Raw genomic sequence first — 14788 nt, 5'->3', positions numbered from 1 at the left:
CTAATGTCTTGCAATCCATGTGTTGGTCTTTTCCTGTCTGTTAACACAAGGACACTGACCCAGAAGTGGAGCAGACGAAGGGCCTCACTGTGGGTATCCTCACTGTGCTGGAGGATGATGACAGCACAGCGCCTCAAAGTGTCGTGAGTGTTGCTGTTGTTGTGGAAGAAGAGATTGTCCTTCAAGATCTCCCTGACCTGCCAACTGCTTTTGCTCACCTCTTTGGACTGATCTATGCTTTAAACCTCAAGTACCCAAAGGATCTCAGGTACACATTTGAAACTGTTCAGAAGGTTTTCATGGAACTTGGTACAGACCTCTCTGCAAGGGTCAGATCTCTCAAAAACAAACTCCTTCAGTGAATCCACAAGTTCTGGATCTGGAGTTGTTGACCTCTAAAAGTTCCCTTCTGTCCAGCCAACACCATGTTTTAGGCTTCAGATTCATAGTTGTGTATCATACAGGTTCTGTACAGTCTTTTATAAATGACTTATGCTTGATATTTTGAGACCAGAAGTTATGGCACTTGGTAACCTTGTTAACAAATTTAGATTCATACTTGTCTATCATACGGGTTCTGTATGGTCTTGTATAAATGACTTATGCTTGATATTTTGAGACCAGAAGTTATGGTGCTCAGTTTTGAGACCAGAAGTTATGGTGCTCAGTAACCTTGTTAACAGATTTATTAGATTCATAGTTGTGTATACTGATTCTGTATGGTCTTGTATACGACTTGATCTTTTATTCAATCTCAAAGTTTAAAAGTAGACAGTGTAGCACAAGTAAACAGCTACTACTGGGACAATTGGGTCTCATTAGTTTGCATGTACTTGGTCCTGTTGGAAGGGATTTGATGCTGGTACAGTTTAAATAAAACAAATATTTTGAATGTATATGATGCATCTGTAATTATGTATACATTTGATTATACATTATTGGATCTGAATTACACATTTGAGCTACATTATAAACTATTGCAGTGTGCAAGTTTAAATTCCTCATTAATTATTCTTCTACATACTAACTTAATGCAATTAAAGTGCATTCTGTGTAAGACCTTACAGTAGAGTTATTACAATGTAAAATTATAAGTTAGTACAATTTACAGGACAGTTAGTAGAAGTAAGGATTAAATGTCATTACAATGTAAAATATTATGTTAGAATTTAGGAGAGAGTAAGCACAAGTAACATTTAAAAGTTATAACAATGTAAAATTATTAGTTAGTCCAACTTAGGAGAGAGTTAGTTGAAATAAGGATTAAAAGTTATTACAATGTAAAATTATGAGTTAGTAGAATTTTGGAGCGAGTTGCACAAATAAGAATTAAAAGTTATTACAATGTAAAATTATAAGTTAGTAGTTAGTTAGTAGAACTTACTGTTGAGTTGATAAAAATAAAAATTCAGAGTTGAGCAAACTCAGAAGCAAAACTTAAAATATTTAGTTTAATTGTCCAACTTAAAATTTTATCGGTTTGTTGCCTTGAAATTTTGAGTTGACCCAACTTTTCTTTTTTTGCAGTGCAGCTCTGTTATTTCAAGATGGTTTATTCACTCATATGCTTTTACCAGTGCTGCTGCCATCTTGGTCCTCTCCTCTGTGCCTGGGGGCTGAACCAGAGCAGCTGAAGAAGGCTGCCTTATATAGTGGTAGGAGGTACCTGTACATACCAGGTCCCACTGAGTGGGAGGGGGGATTTTGGTTTGGCATTAATATAATGGATGATATGACAAAGAAGAGTGAATTATTGAAATGATGATTTGTGTTTTGTTGTGGGTTTAATGTGGGACCTGATGATGTGGTGACCAGAGATCTCATTTAATGCATTGATTGTAAATTGGTTGGTCATGGGAAGGGCTTAGGGTTTATAATGCTCCGGCCAACAAAGCACTCGAAGACAGAGTTTTCAACACCCAGTAAATTGTGGATTTCATTTTTGTTCATTTTGCTTTGCTTTCTGGTTTCACTTTTTTTTTTTTTTTGCCTGTAAATAAATGCACTGCTCAAATGCTATTTGCGACTCCAGCCATCATTTTTTTAAAATTTCCTATCAGATCATCTGATCTGATTTGTTTTGTTTATTTATTGTTGCTTCTCAGTCTTTAGTGTTGACTGAACAGGAGTCTTCTGCCCTCCAGTGGTCACTGTCAGTAACTACAACTCTGCACACAGCACTGACAATGATACTGATGTTCACACTGACATTATTCCACATTTACTGACTTATTTTAGCTCTAATGTTCGTCAGTCTGATAATGACTCTCTGTATGTGAACACACATATTATTACACTGCTATAAATACTGATGTCTGACTGATGGAGAAATAATCAGAGAGTTTACTGCCCTCCAGTGGTCACACTGACAAGTGTCCAACAGGACTCGCACTGATTATTAGGATCAATATGTACCAATCAGTATTGATGACATCAGCAGGAAGATGAGGACTGGTCATAGTTTGAATAATGTTCCATGTATAATTCCATCCATGTTTTAAGTACAAGCAGATACACTGTAAAAATGTGACAACTAAAAGAATTACTGTAAAATAAGAAATAGAAGATGCACTGTAAAAAAAAAACATTGATTATCAGGAAATACGCTGTAAAACAATTTAATGGAGGCTGTGCACTGTGTAAAATGGCAACAAAGGTGACACAGGATATATCCAATAAAGTATGATGGTCATAGATGAGCTCTGGACTAACTTACAACCAGGGGATGCTCTGTAAAATATTACAGCAGTGTAATGAACTTGTAAAACATGAAAAGCAGCAGATGTATTGTAAAGTGGAAGTTAGGCTGCACTGTTAAAAACACAACAACCTGAATCTCAGAGAGGTTCAGCTGATTATTGATTATGGATATTTTAGGAGACAGAGACATGATCAGAGACCTGATTTCATTTCTTCCTTGGTTTGAGACACTGGCAGATGAATGTCTCTGAGCAGTGTAGATGGTCTTATTATTGTCACGGGAAAGGACTGTCAAACATACGTGATGCAGTGTGAAAATGAAAACGACCAATGACAACATCTACAGTACAAGTACACAAGTATTATCAGCAGCCAGAGGATTCACTGTAAAACATGAAAAACAGGGTGAAAACCAGGTATACACTGTAAAAAGGACAGATGAAGTTGGAAAACTCTTTAAACATTTTTCAAATAAACTTCACAGCTTCTTGTTTTAGTCAAATTTCAGCTGCTGGTTTTCACTCTCATCTTTTCTGATTCTTTTTTTTTTTTAAGTTGACTTAAAATTCATCGAATCGAGGCTCAAACTCTTCAGAGTAGTCAGGAGCTCTCTAACTCTGTGAACCTCTGAAAGACAGTTTGACAAGTTTCTACCTTTGTTTTTTCTCAGATCTTTCAGATAAACTGTGGCAGCATTTTAGTTTGAACTGAATCAGCTCAGTTGTCCCAAGATTCAGAGAAAGACAAAACACTAATGTCCACAATGATGCTTTTAATGTGAAAGGACAAGATCATGATTACAATCTTAAAAAGTAAAAGTCAGCAACATTTTTCTCCTGTAATAATCGTAGCTTCCATCTTTAAAGGACTGGAAGAGGAAGAAGTTTACAAGGAATCATTTAGAAGAGTTTAACAAATAAACTGCTTTAATACATGAATCTGAAAAGGTGTGTGTGAGCGAAAGAGACAGACATGTACAGACTGAACTATCTGTTCAACAGTGAGAGAGTTTCTCTAACAGGAGGAGACTCTCTCTGCTACACTCTACACAGAGACACTGAGGAACCAGACCACCAGAGCCCAAACCCAAACCCAGGACACAGAGGTTCAGTGAATGTGGTGTTGAAGGTGTAGAGGTGGATCAGTGAGTCAGAGGAGACTCTGTAGAAGGACAAAGAGCCAGCAGGACAGTCCACATACACTGTTACTCTGTGAGAGACAGAGGAAGATGAAGATGATGAAGAGGAGGAGGAGACAGGTGTCTCTCTGTTATTGTGCCAAACAGAGTAACCACCATCAGAGCAGCTCAGACTCCAGGACTGAGCGTTCTCTCCAAACCAACAGTTTTCTCTGTCTCCTTTCCTTCTGATTCCTCTGTAACTCACTGATATATAAACCCTTCCTCTCCACTCGACCTCCCAGTAACAGCGACCCGTCAGACCATTACTACACAGCAGCTGAGGACACTGGTCAAATCTGTCTGGATGATCAGGATGTGACTGATCCTCCTCCACACGTGTCACTTTCCTGTTGTTGTCAGACAGTTTGATCTTTCTGTTTACTGTGTTTGTGTCGATGGTGAGTTCACAGAAATCTGATGGAGAGAAGAAGACACAACACAGCTGCAGTTATTGATCTATCACCTGATCATTGATTGACACTTTGAAGATGGTTGAATGTGAGCTGCTTTGTTTTCAGGAATCAAATGAAAACCACACTTACACTTCCTCAGACCTGGTCTCAACCATCGGACTCCACCAGGCTCCACCCTGAAAGGAGGAGGGGGGTCAGACCAGTACGTTCTCTTTCAGCATGCAAACATGGACATTACATGGCTCTCATACACAGATGCTTTGATTATTCTGTTCATTCAGCAAAGAGACAAAGGACCTGGAGTCCTTATCTTGGAATTATACGGAGCAGGGAGGTGACATGGAGGAAAGATTTCATCATTTGTCTTCTCCATTTGATATCACTTTTGGTGTCAGACACAACAAAAGATCTCAGAATGACAAGATCAGGATCTCAGAGAGGTTCAGCTGATTATTGATCATGGATATTTTAGAAGACAGAGACATGATCAGAGACCTGATTTCATTTCCTCCTTGGTTTGAGACACTGGCAGATGAATGTCTCTGAGCAGTGTAGATGGTCTTATTATTGTTGGGATGTTATTATTAGTGTGTCAGCACTGAACAGGTATCTAAGGTCTTTGGAGTTGTTGTGGTGAAAACACTCTGAGTGTTCAAAGTGGCTCTGTTGGTTCAGGAGCAGTTCAAGCAGCTGCAGCTCAAATGTTTCCACGCTGGCTTTGTGCTGATGCAGCATGAAATCCAGTGTGAGAAAGTCCTGCTCAGGTCACAGAAAACAGCTGACCACACCTGATTTAATGATTGTCACATATTTTCTCTTAAATATGACACAGTGAGTCATGATGAGATACTGAAGTCAGAATTAGAGAAAACCCCTCTTTGTGTTGTTGTTGAATTCAAAGCACTTGTGTAGAGATGTGTCATCAGCTGTGACACACTAAATGTTTCCAGCTCTTCCTCCTCTATCACACACTGTCTGTGGCTGCAGCAGGCCTCTCCATACCTGAGGGTGTCCAGTCTCCACTGTGGATCCTTCAGTCCAGCAGACAGCAGCTTCACTCCTGAGTCTCCTGGATGATTGTAGCTCAGGTCCAGCTCTCTCAGGTGGGAGGGGTTGGAGCTCAGAGCTGAGGCCAGAGAAGCACAGCCTTCCTCTGTGATCAGACATCCTGACAGCCTGCAGACACACACAACATCACACAGGAACCCTCTGTCAACACCTGCTGGTCTGTTTTGTTGTTCTTTTTTGTTCATATTTTTGTTTTTGGTTCTGGTCTATTTTGGTCCAGGTTCAATATACAGCATCCCAATGACCCTGTTGAGGTCAGCATCCTGCAGTCTCACTAAACGTGGCATTTTCAATGCTTTCTGACCTCAAGTGAAGCTATCAGAGAATCAAATGATGAATAATAATAATGATGAAATAATGAAAACATTGACTAATGACAGACTTACATGCATGAATTCTGAAAAAAAAAAACAAACACACATTTTGGTTTTAGGACAACTTTGATGAAAAGTTTTGATCCACTTCAAATGTTGACTACTGTATTTAAAGCAAATTCCTTGAACATCATCTGTAGGATTAAAAAAAAAAAACAATAGCTGAAGCAAAAACAAGAGAAAATGGTGAATAAGAGTCTGAGTCAGTAAAATTTACTTTGAACAATCCTATACAACTTGTTTATAAGACTGATAAAAAAATCCGATATGAGCACATCATCAGCTTAACAGGTTGATGGATCCTGACCTGAGAGTGTCCAGAGTACAGTGTGGACTCTTCAGGCAAGCAGACAGAAGCTTCACTCCTGAATCCTTCAGGTCATTGTTACTCAGGTCCAGGTGTCTCAGACTAGAGGACTTGGAGTTGAGAACTGAGGACAGAGCTTCACAGCTTCTCTCTGAGAGGTTACAGCTGCTCAGTCTGAAGAGGAAACAATGAAGAAAAAGTCAAATAACATTTGTGTTGAAAGGACAATCAAAGGAACAAAACTCTCAGTTTGCTCTGCAGCTCACAGCAAACTAACAGACCTGCATTTGAAAACTGGGCCAAACATCAAACACAGATTTGTTCAGTGAAGCAGAAATACCAGCTCTTTATCCACCTGCTAACCAATGAGGAGTTTCTACATTGATGTGACCTGCACGTTGAGCTGCAAGCCGCAGCTTTCCCGACCGACAGGGCCAGTTCGTACTATCAAGGCCGGGCCAAGGCCACAAAAGCACAACTCAACACAAACTCAGTTAAGGAAAGCCAAGTTTAATAGAAGGCAAGGGTCGGTACACGGTGGTCAGTAGAATCAGGCAAAGGTATCCAAATCGCTAAGCAAACTCAAGAAAACACAGGGGGAAAGCTAGGTCAAATATCACAAGGAAAACACATGAGGTTAAACTGCTGGAATGCTTGACACAAAGGACAAAGACAAACTGGCAGAGAACAAAGAGGATGACACAACTTAAATACATGAGGGGGTGGAGAGACAATGTGAAACAGGTGCAACACATTAGGGTGGAGCCAGGTAATCAAACAGGTGGGAAACACAGGAGGGCAGGAAGTAAATCTGAAACAAGACAGAGGGTTAGAGCTACAAAATAAAAAAGAAACAAAAAAGGCTTAACTTGAATCAAAGGCTTGACGTGACACTATGCTGATGTGAACCTGCTCAAATTAAAGCTGAGCCTTGGCTCTTTAATGTAGGATCCATTATTTTAATTCAGATTCAATGTGATGAAGCTCAGAGCTCAGAGATGATGATAAGGAATTAAAGAAGAGAGGAATTTATTTTCCCTCCTGCTGAATAAAATAGCAGAGTCTTTATATAATGATGAATAAATCCAACTATCTATACACTTACAGAGCTTTGTTAGAGGCTTTGACAACTGGCAGCAGCTTCAGAAGAGCCTCCTCTGAAGCAGAGTATTTCTTCAGGTCAAACACGTCCAGATCTTTTTCTGATGACAGTAAGATGAAGACCAGAGCTGACCATTGAGCAGGAGACAGTTTATCTGTGGAGAGACGTCCTGAACTCAGGGACTGTTGGATCTGCTCCACTAGAGAACGATCATTCAGTTCATTAAGACAGTGGAACAGGTTGATGCTTTGCTCTGCAGAGGGAGTCTCTTCAATCTTCTTCTTGATGTACTGGACTGTTTCCTGATTGGTCTGTGAGCCACTTCCTGTCTGTGTCAACAGACCTCGTAGGAGAGTCTGACTGAATTGCAGTGAAAGACCCAGGAGGAAGCGGAGGAACAAGTCCAGGTGTCCATTTGGACTCTGTAAGGCCTCGTCCACAGCCCTCTGGTAGAAGCCTGAAAATTTACCTGTTATTATTTTGAGTCTTTGGGAAGATGATGTTTTTTTTGACAGCAGATTGACTCCAGAGTTGATGAAGGTCAGATGGACATGAAGAGCAGCCAGAAACTCCTGAAGACTCAGATGGACGAAGCAGAACACCTTGTCCTGGTACAGCCCTCTCTCCTCTTTAAAGACCTGTGTGAACACTCCTGAGTACACTGAGGCTGCTCTGATATCGATGCCACACTCTGTCAGGTCTGATTCATAGAAGATCAGGTTTCCTTTCTGCAGCTGCTCAAAAGCCAGTTTTCCCAGAGACTCAATCATCTTCCTGGTCTCTGGACTCCAGTGTGGATCTGTCTCAGCTCCTCCATCATACTTAACATTCTTCAGTTTGGACTGAACCACCAGGAAGTGGATGTACATCTCAGTCAGGGTCTTGGGCAGCCCTCCTCCCTCTCTGGTTTCCAACACATCCTCCAGAACTGTAGCAGTGATCCAGCAGAAGACCGGGATGTGGCACATGATGTGGAGGCTTCGTGAAGTCTTGATGTGGGAGATGATCCTTCTGACCTGCTCCTCCTCTCTGAACCTCTTCCTGAAGTACTCCTCCTTCTGTGGGTCAGTGAACCCTCTGACCTCTGTCACCATGTCAACACACTCAGGAGGGATCTGACTGGCTGCTGCAGGTCGTGTGGTTATCCAGAGGCGAGCAGAGGGAAGCAGTTTCCCCCTGATGAGGTTTGTCAGCAGCACATCCACTGAGGTGGACTCTGTAACATCAGTCAGGATCTCAGTGTTGTGGAAGTCCAGAGGAAGTCGACACTCATCCAGACCGTCAAAGATGAACAGAACCTGGACCTCTTCAAACCTGCAGAGTCCTGCTTCTTTGGTTTCAGTAAAGAACTGATGAACAAGTTCCACCAAGCTGAACTTTTTCTCTTTCAGCACATTCAGCTCTCTGAACGTGAATGGAAATGTGAAGTGTATGTCCTGGTTGGCTTTGTCTTCAGCCCAGTCCAGAGTCAACTTCTGTGTTAAGACTGTTTTCCCAATGCCAGCCACTCCCTTTGTCATCACTGTTCTGATTGGTCCATCTCTTCCAGGTGAGGCTTTAAAGATGTCTTCTTGTCTGATGCTTGTTTCTGGTCTGGCTGGTTTCCTGGATGCTGTTTCAATCTGTCTGACCTCATGTTCATCATTGACCTCTCCAGTCCCTCCCTCTGTGATGTAGAGCTCTGTGTAGACCTGATTCAGAAGGGTTGGGTTTCCTGCTTTAGAGATCCCCTCAAACACACACTGGAACTTCTTCTTCAGAGTAGATTTAAGTTTACGTTGACAAACTGCAGCATCATGTCCTGAATGAACAAACAAGAAACAGCATCAATGACTGATTCATAAAGAAACATGACATGTTCATTCCCTTAAAAACACACATGAACATATGTCCCTCCATGTCTTGAGACATTAGTAAATGTCCCATTTGTCCATCATGTTGAATCTTTAGAGAAATCCTCTTACCGCTGTGCAGACAGTCAGCCAGCTCCTCCTGCTTCATTCTCCTCAGGAAGTTCACTGTGATCTTCACAAAAGCCTCTCTGCTGCTCCTCCTCTGCTCTTCATCCTCACCATCCAACACCTCCTCATCCTCCCTCTGACTCTCTGAGCATTCTGGGTAATCTGGACTCACAACCTTCTGGATCTTCTTCAGCTCCTTCTTCACAAAAGTGACAATGTTCTCCTCCAGCAGCTGGAACAGAAAACTATATGAATGACACAATCAAAGTAAAACCATGGAGCCAAACATCAGATCCATGTTGGACACACTGACAATCCACTGCTCTAAAAAGTGCAGCATGGAGATTATTGTCAACACAACAGATGTCAAAGTAGTTGTTGTCCATGTACAGACCATAAATATGGAGTCCAGGTGTGTTTGATGCTGCTGGGCAGACTGAGCACTGGGAACCTCTGAGCTCTCCTGGTCCACTCTGTGGAGGAATCATGAAGAATTAGCTCACATTATGTTTGCAGCATCTGTGAGTGTTTTATGCTTTGTACACAAACAACAGCTGCTTTTATGTTCTGTGGTGACTGTCCTGATTAAAGCAAACACTACTGTGCTGTGACATTCTCAATGAGAGGAAACAAGCAATCACTTCTGTACCTCATGACCTAGAGTCATCACAACAAGTCCACCTTTTAAATGATGAGTTTTAAGGACTCACACTGGGTTTGACAGAAGTCTCACCTCTGCTACAGGACACTAACACAAACACTGGAACTGGATAGGTGCTGAGTTACAGGGAGTTTTACTTCTGATCTGAATGACACATATAAGAACATAAGAAGTGCTTTTCTTGAAAAGAGAAACATCAACTTTGCCACTAAAGCCTGTGTTTCAGCCTGATCATGTTCATATACTGTGTCATTCATGAAGCCTGGAGACAAAACACAATCACTTCATCTTTCATAGAAGACCAGTTATACAGGACAGCTGTCTGATACATTTTAAACTCAGTTGCAGCTCACTTCTTTGCAGCAGAGGGAGGCTGTCCTTTGAATTTAATGGGCTCATCCTTTGACCAGTCACTCTTCATGGACACACAGCTGGGCTCAGGTCCATGTTCAGGTCCAGGTCCAGCAGAGTCTGGTGTGTGCTGCTGCTCTGGCCTTCAACACAACACACACAGAGCTTTGAGTGTGAATAATGATGGTGCAGTGATGTGAGTGCTGAGCTCTGACATGGAGAAGAGTCATGGACAGTTAGAGATCCTCATCTCACCTCTGAGCTTTGGTCTGGATCTCATGGTCCCCACACAGACTGCTTTTAGGGGGAGGGGCTCCCTCCTCTCTGTCCTCACACTGATTCATGATGCTGAATTCACATCCACATCAGCTCACACACACTTTCTACCTTCATCTGGAGAGAAAACACAAATCATTCATCTGCACATCAACTGAAATCATCCTCAGGTTCAGGTTCATGTTGCTTTATTTGTATCTGTAGGTAGATTTGTTTTGCAGTCAGATGATCAGATGATAGATAATAGATAGATAGATAGATAGATAGATAGACTTTATTAATCCCAGAGAGAAATTAGTTTGTCCCAGCAGCACACATACACAACAAATACAGTATAGTTATAAATAGATTAATCTAAGTGAGATTCTCGTGAAATTCAGAGCACAGTTCTGGAGGCTGCATGTGTATTATACAGTCTGATGGCCTCAGGTAGAAAGGACTTGCTGTAGCGCTCTTTAGAACATCTGGGCTGCAGCAGTCTGTTGCTGTGGGAGCTCCTCAGACTGTCCAAGATGTTGTAAAGGGGGTGAGAGACATTGTCCAAAATTGCTCTTATCTTTCCAAGCATTATGTCTCTCATAACCACCTCTAATGGAGCCAGACTAGTGCCAACAACTGACTTTTTTATGAGTTTATTTAGTCTGCATCCTTTGTTCTGATTCCTGCTCCCCAACACACCACCGCAAAGAAGATGGTACAGGCCACTACAGACTGGTAGAACATGTTGAGCATTTTATTGCAGACATTGAAGGACCTGAGCCTTCTAAGGAAATAAAGTCGACTTAGGCCTTTTTTATAGAGCACCTCGGTGTTTGTGGACCACTCCAGCTTGTAGTCCAAATTAACACCGAGGTACTTGTATGATGTTACAATCTCCACATCTGATCCTGCGATGGAATTTGGCAGTGGCTTAGCCTTCTTACAGCTGAAATCAGCCACCATCTTCTTTGTTTTATCCACATTGAGCTGTAGATGGTTCTCCCCACACCACCTGACAAAGTCATCCACCAGTCCTCTGTACTCCTCTTCCCATCCCCTTTCCACACAGCCCACTATAGCCGTGTCATCTGAATATTTTTGCAGATGACACGCCTCGGAACAGTACTTAAAATCCGCAGTGTAGGTGGTGAAGAGGAAGGGAGAAAGCTGATCAGACGGTCAGACGGACACACAGCTCTGCAACCTCACAAACTGAGGTCTGCCCGTCAGCTAGTTGGTGATCCACGTGATGTGGGAAGGGTCCACATCCATGCTCTCCAACTTTTCCTTCAACAGTCTTGGTTGGATGGTATTGAAGGCGGACGAAAAGTCGAAGAACATAATCCGAACAGTGGTGTAAGGTCTGTCCAGGGAGGAGTAGGCCCTTTGCACTAGATATATAATTGCGTCGTCCACCCCCACATGGACGTTGGACCCCACATGGACCCCCACGGACCCCCACAGATGATGGCGTCCTTTTCACACATATACACTCAACACAAAGACATGTAACACAAAACCAACACAGCTGACTATAAACATGATGAGAAAAGTAAAAGTGCACAAGGCTCCACCAATCAGGATCAAAGAGAGAGAAGGTTCAATAAAGAATGTCATGTCATGTCATCATGCCATGTCATCATCTGCCGCTTATCTAGGTCCAGGCCCAGGGCGCGGGGGCAACTCCCACCCAGTCCACAATGCACCAAAGTCCTACAGCACCTCCAATAGGTGGTGGGCCCATGGAGGTGGTGCCGACTGGAGTGGGGCTCAAACCCACAACCCCGAGAGATTGAGTCTCATGCTCTACCAAGTGAGCAAACCGGGCAGCTCAGTTAAGAATAACTCTGGAAAAAGGTAAAATAATAAAAACTTTTAGTTTAAAAGAAGTTGAAAAAGAGAAAGAAGTTACACCCAATAAAAAATATTTAAACCCACATAATAAATAAATCTGAAATAAATCCATAAGTACGTAAAATGTATCGCTGCATCTTGTTTAACTCTGTGACAGCAGCAGGGACAAAGTTGTTTTTATATCACTGGGTTTTACACCTTGGGACAATAAACCTCCGACCAGAGGGAAGAAGCTTAAAGTGGCAGTGCAAAGGGTGGAGTCATCATTTAAAATGGAGGTAGCTGTCCTCTGTACCTGTCTGCTGTACAGAGACGCTGGGCTTGGCTGGGACTCAACAAGCAGACGACTAGACCACTGAACTATTTGGTCTGAGGACTTCCTCTGTTTTAAAGTTGTCTGACTGAACCATGACACTAAAGAAAATGATAAAATGGATTCTATAAAAGAGAGAGAACAGGCTCATTATGGTTCAGTCAATGTGAAAATGTGCAAGTTTCCTTAAACAGTGTAAACGTTTCTGAGCCTTTTTACAAACCACTTCACAATTTTCTTCAAAAGTCAATTTGCTGTCAATGATAGTCCCAAGATATTTGTAAGACTGCACATACTCAATGGTCTGACCTTTAATTACAGTGACTTGGTGCCTGTGGAGTTTCCTCCTAAAATCAATGAGCATATCTTTGGTTGTTGTAGCATTTAGCTGCAGGTAGGATTCCTCACACCACTGAACTAAATCATCAATGACTGGTCCATGGCTGCTCTCACCGTCCTGGAGGACACTAACAATAACTGAGTCATCAGCACTTTATGATGCTTCTGCTGTCATGTCTGCTCTGACACGTTTGTGTATAAAATGAACAATAGTGGTGACAACACACACCCTTGAGGAGAAACAGTGGAAGAACACCTTTGGTCAGACAATGTACTGTTGACCCTCACTCTCTGTGTCCTGTTGGTTAAAACATCCAGAATCCAACCCACCAGATTATTATTTAAATCAAACTGTTGTAGGAGCCTTTCAATTCAAATTGGATTGTATTAAAAGCAGAAGACAAGTCCACAAATAAAAGCCTGGTGTGTGTCCCATTAAAATCCAGATGTTTAAAAAGCATGTTGAGCAGAGTCACTGTAGCATCCTCCACTCCTCTGTGAGGCCTGTATGCAAACTGCAGAGGATCCAGTGCATGTTCAGTTTGCTTCAGGACCTCAGATCTGACCAGTTTCTCAAAAGTTTTCATTTAAATTAAAGTCAGAGAGACTGCTCTAACATCATTCAGTGTTTTGGGACAGCAACCACAGCATCTTTCCAGAGCTTAGGGACATGTTGTGTCTGTAAGGACTTATTAAAAATATACTTAAACACAGGACTCAGTTCATGTGCACAGGACTTCACTGAACACCCACATATATTATCGAGGCTGTGACTTTTGTTCACTTTGACTGCACAGAACATCTTTTTGACATCACACAGCTAAGCGTTAAAGTGCATAGTGTCTTTATGGTTGTTTCAGTTCCTGAGCTTCTGTGCCAAAATTAAAGGAATCAAAACAACAATAAAAACAATTCAGAGCATTATCCAGCTCTGTGTCTGAGTTCCATCCATCTAAAAAGACACGAGTACTGAGCTCTGTGCTCTGTGCTCTGAAGGCCTGCAGTAGTTTTCATGCTTGTCCAGACTGAACCAAGTTTGTTTGCTGCCATCTTGTTTTCTAGGAAATGACCATGTATGAGCATGTTATGTCCATCATCCCCACAGGACTGTGTGAAAACATCCCAGTACGTTCAGTTAAAACATCCCTGGACGCAGAGCACTGACTTATCTGTCCAGACCTTTATGTCCCTGATCTTTTCTCCATCATTCGTCCTGTAGAAATATCAGCTGCTCCTCCACTGATTGGCTCTTCTTTCCTCTTTCATATCTTTCACACACGATTCAGAGACGACCATTTCCATTCACTGACACACAGATGGACTGAGATCCACTGATTTTATCTGACAATCTGTTTGTCTGCAGTGTTTCTGTAGAAAATGACTTGATGAAACAAGCTGCAGGTGATTATTCCACACAAAACAACTGAGACTCAGTTCATTTCTCCTCAATATTATTCCAACTATATGAAGCAGCAACAACAAACCAAACAGCAGAGACACAGATAGACATCAATAAAAACAGCAAATATGTCCTGACAGACAGTTTTTCTGTTTGTACTGTGACCAGCCACAGAGATATAATCACCTATCAGAGCTGCTGAGATGCTTTATTGTGAGATAAGAGAATCCTTTATTAGTCCCTCAGTGGGGAAACTGCATATTTTTATAATTGTGAGAGTATTTATGGATTTGGGTCTTTATCATCTAATTCATCAGGTAGAGTTTGTCCTGATAGGACCAGAAGGCCTCTGACTCTGTGGATGGAGTGTTAACTGTCTCTCTGAAAATCACATAGAGCCTGAAAAACCCTGTCAGTCCCTCTGAGCTCAGTCCCGTAGAGTTCATCTAATTGTGGCGAGGGACACTAAGAGGAGGACTGAGATTACTGACAATGCCATCTGGGGACTTGC

At 42.0% G+C, this 14788-nt stretch overlaps 1 protein-coding gene across 1 annotated transcript; it reads right to left on the bottom strand.

Moving 5' to 3' along the window:
- Positions 1–40: 40 nt before the first annotated feature.
- LOC121189285 (neoverrucotoxin subunit alpha-like) lies at positions 41–6200 on the bottom strand (the record flags this gene model as incomplete). Its single annotated transcript, XM_041049239.1, has 4 exons — positions 41–107; positions 3793–4277; positions 5310–5469; positions 6043–6200. Coding segments are annotated over 4 exons (870 nt in total), but the record flags the coding sequence as incomplete, so codon positions are not given.
- Between the last annotated feature and the right edge of the window lie 8588 nt (positions 6201–14788).

The sequence above is a fragment of the Toxotes jaculatrix genome, chromosome 11 (genome assembly GCF_017976425.1).
Source record: "Toxotes jaculatrix isolate fToxJac2 chromosome 11, fToxJac2.pri, whole genome shotgun sequence".
NCBI lineage: Eukaryota > Metazoa > Chordata > Actinopteri > Toxotidae > Toxotes > Toxotes jaculatrix.
Note: the sequence above shows the minus strand (reverse complement) of the source record. Positions and strands in the feature narration are given on the sequence as shown.